Genomic DNA, 9,471 nt, shown 5'->3' with positions numbered 1-9,471 from the left:
GTGACTACCCTGGCAGCAGCAAGCGCAAAGTGTCAATTCGCGTGTTAGCGGTGCTATGGTTAAACAAAAGCGTTTTCGGCTTTGAAAAGTGCTTTAGCCTTTGTAGTACCGCGCAACGGTTATCTTCTCGCAGTACCTTTTCCCACACGATGATTAACAACTATTTCCCACGCTACGACTATTTTTCACTCTCTGGGTTTTCCCATGTAGTGCGTCAGACCTCCAGAACACGCAGACGCAGATAAACAAATACATACAATACTGTAAACACTTTATTAACTCCTGCTAATTCATATTTGACCAACCAAAGATATGAACATTATTATCAATATTGTTTCTTTATAATAAATAAACAACAACACTTTTTAAAACATTGTATTTATTTTTTTTATTATTAACTTCTTTATTCAATACTGCATAAATAAATAATTCACAATCGAAAACTACGTGCTTCGCAAGAAAATGTCTGGTGAATGGAGTCCAATCTCGAGCTACCGCCGTCAATCTCATCGGAGCATCATGCGTGTGTTGATAGAGGCTGAATGTTTGTGATTTGTTAATCGAAAGTTTGTTTTTAACGATTTTTTTTTACATTAATGTACTTACAATTCTTGCAATATAACACATACAACAATAAATCGATCATTCTATTTATGTCTTTTTTTCCTGCACCTTCGATTCGAATGTGTTTGTTGTAAGAATACTCTAGCCTAGGAGGCTAGGCCTAGTTGTTTTCTGAGACTAGGCTAGCGGCAGCCAGTGCGTGTGGTGCGATTATTTCTTGAAAAAAGCTAGGCCTAGGTTTGACAGGTGCATAATATATCACCCTTCTTATTCAGGGATCAAATTTGCGTATGAAAAATACGAGATGAAAATATAACATATAAACTTAACACACAGAAATTAAAGAAAACTTACAACTTACAAGTTACTTTCAGTCAATAAAAGAAAATTTACCCTGAATGCATAGACTACAGATATTATATATATTCATGTATTCTAAATATATATTATCTATTCTAAATATGCATATGCTCTACTTTTCTGCAGGTTGTATCCACTAGCGTGGAAAACGCTATAAATGATATGTTGGTAAGCAATGGTAGTATTTAATTCAGTAAAATATGTCATAGTTTTTCATCATTCCATTTTTCTAATTTTTTTTTATGTCAGTACATGTAGTTTTTAACTACTTTTATTTATCACATTTTCTTACTTTTATAATCTTATATAATCATGCCTTACTAAACATAGCAGATTAACCAAAATGCAGCAATTGAAAATAAGGCATTAAATCATCTAAACTTATATAACGGTATGTGAAGTTTAAGTAATGAATACTTTTTTCTTTTGCTAGGCTATGAATGAAAGTGAAATCCAACTCGAAACTGTAAGTAACTCTACTTTACGGAATATGAACTACTGTTGTCGTTCCACTTGTCTGATTTCTTTTTTATGTCAGTAAATGTAGTTTTTAATTATTTTTATTTGGCACTTATACATTCTCTACTTTTATAATCTTATATAATCATGTCTTAACTAAGTTGATTTAAACTTATATTACAGTATGTGAAGATTAAGTAATGAATATATTTTTTTCTGCTAGGCTATCAACAACGAAATGGAATCACAACCCGAAACGGTAAGTATTGTACGCCACGGAATATGAACTACTTTTGTTGATCCACTTGTCTGATTTCTTTTTATGTCAGTAGATGTAGTTTTTTATTACTTTTATTTAGCACGTATACATTCTCTTACTTTTATAATCTTATATAATCATGTCGTGAATAAATTCATCTGGATTGCTTGAAATTCATCTGGATCGCTTGAAATTTTAAGTTGATTTTTACTTTTGGATGATCCAAAAGTAAAAAATCAACTTAACTTAAATATAACAGATGAAACAAATGAAAATAAAGCATTAAATCATCTAAACTTATATTACAGTATGTAAAGATTAAGTAATGAATACTTTTATTCTGCTAGACTCAACATGAAAATGAAAGTAGACAATTTGAAATTGTAAGTACTCCATTGGAATATGAACTACAGTTGTCGTTCCACTTATCTGATTTATTTATGCCAGTACATGTAGTTTTTATCTACTTTTATTTATCATTACTTTTATAATTTTATATATTCATGTCTTAACTAAACATAACAGATTAACCAAAATTCGACAACTGTACTTCAAAAGCAGAGTTGTCCAATTACGTACTTATATTTTCAATGAATTACATTTACAGACAACACCATCAAGGTTTGGACCTAAGTCTAAGTTTGATGGAAACCAGGTAGTGATGAATGTTATTTGGGCCCTGTTTGGGCAACAAATAATGCAAGGCTGTATGCCTAAAAATGAAGTGAGTTTCTACCATTAAATTATATTAATGTTTTCTTCTTATACTATATCATAGTGAAATGTTAAATCCGTATGTCCGCATACACGGTAATTGTAAGGTATGTTTTGCTTAGGGTTAAAATGATAAGATATTTAGTCCATAAAATTTGTAATAGTCTTGATGGGAAAAAAATGGTGCAAGCATGCTGTTTGTAACTAACCGCTTACCTTCATTTTATGAATATAAGTCCTTTTGAGTAGTTCAATTCGGATTTTACTTCAGTAGATATTAAGACTTACATTGATTTTATTTTAAGTTCTCTTGGCTGGTAAAGACTCAATGTAAAGAGGGGATGAATAATTATTTTTAAAGGAAGTGCACTTCCATATTTATCATCAGAATATATATGTGGCAAAGACAACATGTTTTGGCCATTTTCTCTGAAACATGCTTTGCGACGAGTGATTGGTTTGGCTTTTCTTTGCCACATATACAGCAACAGTCTCCATTTGTAATGCACTTGTAGCCAAACTCATAATTATTTGATGGTACTGTCTTGGAATATTGAGTAGCTTTAGTCGTACTCACGAGGTTAGACATCTAATCTCCTGAACCGCAAATATTTATTAAATTATTGTTACATAGGCATACAAACCTTAAAAAATTTGTAACATTTACATTGAATCTTTCCTTTAAGATGTTGGCATTTATTTTTTTTTATTTCTGTGTTTGTTATGTAACTGTACATGAGTACTGAAAGTGCCTATAGAATAAAGAAAGAATATATAAATAAATGCTCTTCATCAAAGATGGTTTTGATTGATTAATTTGAAAAATTAAGGTAGATTTGTAGATTTTGGTTATAAGGGTGCAGTGATATAATATGTTTATACCCGCAGTAAAATTGATTATCTTTGTGCAATATTTATGTTCTATGAATTCTATGAATATGGTTATCTGAATAGTAGAATGAATGAATGAATTCCAACTTAGTTTGTAAAAATATTCATGTTGCCAATTAGCACTTGTTTTAAAGCCATGATGTGAACACTAAAAGTAAAACACAAATACTTTTAATACAAAATTTCATTATTTTTTTTTGTAGGCTCGTAAAGTTTATGCAAACCACAGGGAATTACAGATATTCACCTTCCAACAATTGTATGACAAAATGCGGAGGATGTACCCTAAGGTAAAATTTCAATTTTCAAATAATCATTCATCATCATAAAAAAAGAAATTATCAAGACAAAAGTTTTTAATAATTGTATGTGCTTCTCGGAGAGAAAAAAAAATGGTCAAGAATAAAGTGACTTGTAATCACAAAAGAGACTCACAAAAAAACATGATTGAAGGCTTTTTTTCTCAGTAAATTAAATCTTTAATAATAATAAGAATAATAGGCTTAATTATTTAAGTTACAATGTAGTAAAACATTATTCTTAATAACTTAATTTCTTATTTCTTTTCAGTACAAAAGCAAATAGACAAGGAATGGCCAAGGGTCATCATCAAGGGTCAAAATGTTTTAAAAGTGGTCTAAAGCTACGTTCACATCAAGCCCGGATTCCAATCCGGAGAAAAAATTGTGCAAAATGGCTACAGTGGTAAAGAATAGGAGCGTTCACATCTACACGGTCTGATTTTTTCTCCGTACTCCGGATTCGGAGCAATGGATCAGAAAGTCATTGAAAACGTGAATCCGGACGGATTTTCATTTCTGACCAATCAGCGAGAAGCGTGAATGACCTCAAAGTTTTTTGCTCAAGAAAAATATCAGCTCGAAAGTCAGCGCGAGAAGATGAGTGAGTGCCGTGGGATTTGTTTTTGCTTTTTAATTTTATGCTGTATTTTAGGCGTAACTTGCATCACACTTTAAACAACATATTCACTAAAAGATAAGTAAATTTTATAGTGTTGTTATTAAAAATAAAGTGAACGCAGCCTAGCATTATGCTATGTTGGGAGTTAGGCTAGCAGCAAAGTAAGCTTGGGCATTTTCTCCAGACAGACTGCAGACCCCACGGCACTAGGCCTAGGCCTAGTAAATAATGAAATTTTAAATATTTTTCAAGCTCAGAAACAAGATCAAAATTAACTAATATTTGGACCACGGGTATGTCTATGTTTATTTATTGAACTGACCCATTCGCATCATCAGCGCTTGCCATTGTTGAGGTTGTTCCACTTGGTCGCTTTCTCGACCCCGATTTTTATTCCCTGCACGCGATGTGAACGCAAAACCGGAACCGTAACTGGGCCCGAATTCCTGTCCGGACTCCGAACCGGAATCCGGGCTTGATGTGAACGTAGCTTAAGGGCGAATTGTCTATTCAGAAATGATTATAAAATGTTCTTATTTGAAGATCAATAATTCTTACTATTATTATTATTATTATTTGAATCGTTTTGTAAAAAAAAATAAATAAATAAAAAAAATGAAAAAATATAAAAAAGAATTAAATAAATAAGTAAATAAACAAAAAAGAAATTGTAACAGAACAGTTTTAACCCATGAGAAAGTAAGAATCCTTGAACCATGAGACAAAGCACAATTATACAGGAGTAAGAAAAGCACTTTTCATGAGTAGTTTATTAAGTATGTGTATATGTATATATATAAAAAAAAAAAAATTAACGTAACGTAATGATGAAGCCCATGAGAACGTAAAGCATTCGAACCATGAGACTTACACGATTTTTATAGATTTGATTTTTTATAGATTTCAAGGTCCTTGATGAATATTATTTATGTTCAAAAAAAAAAAAATCCCTACCTACCCTATTTTTTGGGACCCGTTACGCCAACATAACAATTTTCTTTTTATGGCCTTATATGCAAAAAGCATTGTGTGTATGAAAAAAAAAAATAAATAAATAAAAAAATGACAATTCAATATGTTTGAGGTTGGGCTGTTGTAATTCTTTTCTTATTGGATTGCCAGCAAATGAAATACACTTTTTTTTTATAAGAACCAATAAAATTTTGCCCAGCCTCAGTGTTCTTATTTTTTGGCCGATTTCAGGCTCAAGATGTTCTTATTTTGTTCTTGTTTTTCAAACGCTTCAAACATAGAAAATTATTATGGTATAGCCATATACACTAATAACAGAATGTAGTAAAATTTTCCCTGCAAAAATTGGCCACTGAAAAAAGGCCCACAAAAAATGGCCTCAAAGGGCATTGATAGGTACACCTACTGTACTATATAGAGGGTATTATATAGTAACACCTACTGCACATAAGGTACGGATAGTTTTGTGGTTTTTCTAGTTCTTTTATTAAAACCCTCATTCTCCATCTATAGGCCTATATGCTATAAAAAGGACCTTGAAAATATGTCAAGCTTTAACACAGTTTCCCGGAATAGTGAAGGTTGTGACTATTCATATTTGACTTGTTTGAATATTCATGTCACATTACAGCGAATGACTCATGAATATTATTCAAGGATGAGGGGTCTGTGCTTTGTATTTAGTATCTTTAGAGAGTAAAGTACTAAACATTCCTAAACGTTGACTGTTTCATACTTTTACAATTGTTTGGTCAACTGAAAGTAAACTGTCCTTTTGACTCATATATGCTAAAAAGCTTACACAATGCATAGTTGTATTTAAACCTCAGGCTCCGGATGAAAAAAAACTGATATGTTGTAGAAATGATTTTTCTACGACCAAAGAAAGTTGTTTGACAAAAAACTGGGGAACGATGAATGAGGTACAAAATTTAAAATATTTAAAAACTGGAGGAAAAGGTGTAAAAAAGTACGGTTACACACCTTTTTCCCGCAGTTTTTAAATATCAATAAAATTGGTATCTCATAATTCATCATTCCCCAATTTAGAAAAATCAATTCCACAAGATATCAATGTTTTTTTTTTTCTCAGGAGCCTGACTTTAGAAAGTAATCGAAATGAAATTAAGGGATTTAATGTACTGTTCAAATATAAAGATGCTAGGGATGCCAAACACCTTTAAAAATTAGTGGGTCTAGAGTGTTAAAAGTGATTCTTAAACAATTACTGTAATTTCATGTTAAAGACATAGTGCCTACAAATTTAAGAATTTTTAATTTTTTCATAAAACTACCACCATAGCACTATTATCCTCTAAGCATATAGTATACAGTGTTTGCTATTGCAATTCAATGTACACAAATTCGCAATCTTTTTAATTCTAAAGTCCATTATAGATCATAATTCATGGCCAGTTCGCTGCAGCGTGATGTAGGAGTCCAGTATGACGGAGGATTAAGTCACAATAGTGAATGTTCCAAACTACATGTAATTGTAGAGGCTGTAATAAACTTCAAACACAGTAGATATTGTGTTACGTAAAGAGTAAACTATGTATCATTATACTTGTGATAAGTGAATATAATAATAATAATAATAATAATAAAATGTAGTTTGTAGAATGCTACTATACCATGCATCCTAATCACTTAATCTGTTTTGTAGTTTGTAGAATGCTACTGTACCATGCACCCTAATCACTTAATCTCTTTTTTATTTACTGTAGTAGAATGTCATTACACACCTTAACCATTTCAATCTGTGATTCATAAATGCAACCATAGCTCCGAGTTTGAGGATTGGGTGGTCATGTTGAAATTGTCTTGCCTGATTATGAAGCGTTAACTAAACATTCTTACTTTTACGTTTTTTTGTATTTCATGTGTTACCATGCACTCTCTCATTTACAAGTAGATTATAGCATGTTATCATCTACTTCAATCACCCGATATGTCTTGTTGTTTGTAGAGTTTCATCCATCCAACCACTCAATTTGTTTTGTAGTTTGTGTAATATTATTATGCACTCTAACCACTCATTCTGTTTTGTAGTTCCCCGAATGTTATCGTCCATCCAAATCACTCAGTATGTTTTGTAGTTAATAATTTGCACTAATCTGACTGATTCTGTTTTGTAATTTGTACATATTCCGCATGCATGCATCTAATTTTTCAATCTGTCAGTTGAATCTCTTAAACTATTTGTCATTTATTAATATTTTATATTTTTGTGTTATAAAATAATACCATTACTTATGTCAATTGTTCATAGATTCATCAATCAAAATGAAAAGAAAAACAGAAAAAGAAAAAATTGCCTAGTGCCAGGTTGCCGGGCGATGGGCCTGGCACGCCTGAACATGCACTTGAAAAGGAAACACGAATTTGCTGTAAGTTACCTTATAGATAATATCACTTTGTTAAGAATGAAATAAGCGTTATTACAAATCAGTTAAAGTATTGTTGGAGTTTGCTTCAATCGTCTTCAGGAGAATTATTGTCCTGAAGATGATTAAAGCAACTCAATCGAAACTTCGAGACTTTTTCAACTACAGCAGTTCTTTTCAAATCAGTTTAAATTATAAAGATTTTAATTCAATATTTAAATCATTATAACTGTTGTATAGCTAGAATAATTTTTACCTTGTACTAGTAATCACTTTTAAAAATACACAGATCTTTTGGAAGTTGACGAGCTCAACGCCTGTGTTAAAACAATGCCAGACCTGCCAACCATTCCAATTTAATTGGGATCGTCTCGATTTCCGATGTCAAAAACACCAAAAAATCTGGACGTTTTAGAATTTCAACAAGAAATCAGTAAAATCAAACAATGTGTGCTAAATGAATTCAAATCACTGACATTTCTCACAGAGTGTACCGGTTGCACGCGTTATAATTTTTGAGGAGTTGGTTAAATTGTATCCTGTGGTAATAAAATCGTTTGGTGAATCCATGGAGAGAGTTTGTGAAATTATATCGATCAAAGAATGCTCCCATTTTTAATGCTCCTATTTTCAGTATTGTTATTTGGCTTTGGAATTTTAAGTTCTTTTTCACTTTCGTAAATTAATACTACATAGAGGTTAGTTTATAGGCAAACATAGTTTCTATATATGGAAGAGCAAGCAAGTTTAAAGCTTTACACATAAATATAGTAGTGGCTTTGTCCTTCCAGTGCAACAATTTATCCCAACCCAAATCTGAAAATATTGTTCTATTTGGAGTATTGCAATTTGCACCAGTACAAACATGTGCTGATCTATTTTGGAACCTTTGCATTTTTTTCACTTATGGTTTTTTCAAAATTACCACAAACAAGACTGCAGTATTCAAAGCAAGGAAAAACAGTTGCATAAAATACAGTAAGGCAATCTTTTGGGAAACAATCTTTTGCTCTTTTATGGCAGAAATGCAACAGGAAATTTTTTAGCACATTTTGGTCAATAAACACCCCTAAATATTTATAAATGAACACTCTTTCCAGTTGAAATCCATTTACAAAAATCTTTAATCATTATCTGATTATTATTACTGTGCCCTATTATTTTCTTGCTTTCATTTTTTTTTTTTCATTTTTAATTTCCATTCTTCCCTATTTTTTAAACTAAAGTAACTTGTGTGTGGTTCATGATTTATGATGCTATATATTTAACTCCTTGTTTTTAATTTGTTTTGTAGGTTCACAGTGACGAATATAAAAAGTACAATCAAGTTGAAAAAAAATGATGGTAAATCTTAAATATTGACAACAGTGATAATTTCAATATATGCTGTCCATGTACAGTAATGGATTCTAATAATTTAAGATAATTATTTAATAAGTACTTAGTATAATTTAGTTTTCGGAACATTAACTATATTTTTTAGATAAAATAAAACAATTAAATGCATATGCTCATAACTAAATTACTTGCATTGTCTACACACTCTTAATTTTTAACAGATTGTAATCTAACCAGTTGCACTTGTGTAAGGTTGTGTTTACGAACTTTCAATGAAACCGGATAAGTAAAAAAATGACATAATGCCCAGAGGGTAGGTCATTAGATCGCTCGTTTACGAACCCCAAGTTATTCGGATATGGACAATAAGGTATAGGCCTTTCATGTAAACAAAACAAACACTTCACCGCTTAGCCTTCCTCAGCCCAACAAGGCAATTCAACAACGAATTGCCTCGTCTTGCCTACGCTCGAACTCCAACCAATTCTAAAAAAACCTAGGCGTTAGAAACTAGAGCATAGCCAACTGGGAAAACTACAAAAAAAAAAAAAAAAAACAGAGGGAAAAAAAATAGTCTACGGACTTACTACTACCTGTCTCTTATAC

At 31.5% G+C, this 9,471-nt stretch overlaps 1 protein-coding gene across 2 annotated transcripts; it reads left to right on the top strand.

Moving 5' to 3' along the window:
• Positions 1 to 1,044: 1,044 nt before the first annotated feature.
• On the top strand, positions 1,045 to 4,930 carry LOC117125455. 2 transcript variants are annotated; one of them, XM_033271956.1, is made up of 7 exons: positions 1,045 to 1,092; positions 1,358 to 1,390; positions 1,607 to 1,642; positions 1,990 to 2,025; positions 2,250 to 2,366; positions 3,451 to 3,537; positions 3,818 to 4,930. In XM_033271956.1, exons 1-7 carry the CDS (start codon positions 1,087 to 1,089, stop codon positions 3,830 to 3,832), a joined length of 330 nt encoding a protein of 109 aa, XP_033127847.1. In that variant the 5' UTR covers positions 1,045 to 1,086; the 3' UTR covers positions 3,833 to 4,930. The 2 variants fall into 2 exon arrangements, with proteins under 2 accessions (XP_033127847.1, XP_033127846.1); XM_033271955.1 differs by lacking the exon at positions 3,818 to 4,930 and having other exon boundaries at positions 3,451 to 3,619.
• The last annotated feature ends 4,541 nt before the right edge of the window (positions 4,931 to 9,471 follow it).

This window comes from Anneissia japonica, unplaced genomic scaffold (assembly GCF_011630105.1).
Source record: "Anneissia japonica isolate Jap-2015-1 unplaced genomic scaffold, ASM1163010v1 scaffold1467_len401143_cov160, whole genome shotgun sequence".
NCBI lineage: Eukaryota > Metazoa > Echinodermata > Crinoidea > Comatulida > Comatulidae > Anneissia > Anneissia japonica.
This window is presented reverse-complemented; position numbering and strand designations above follow the sequence as displayed.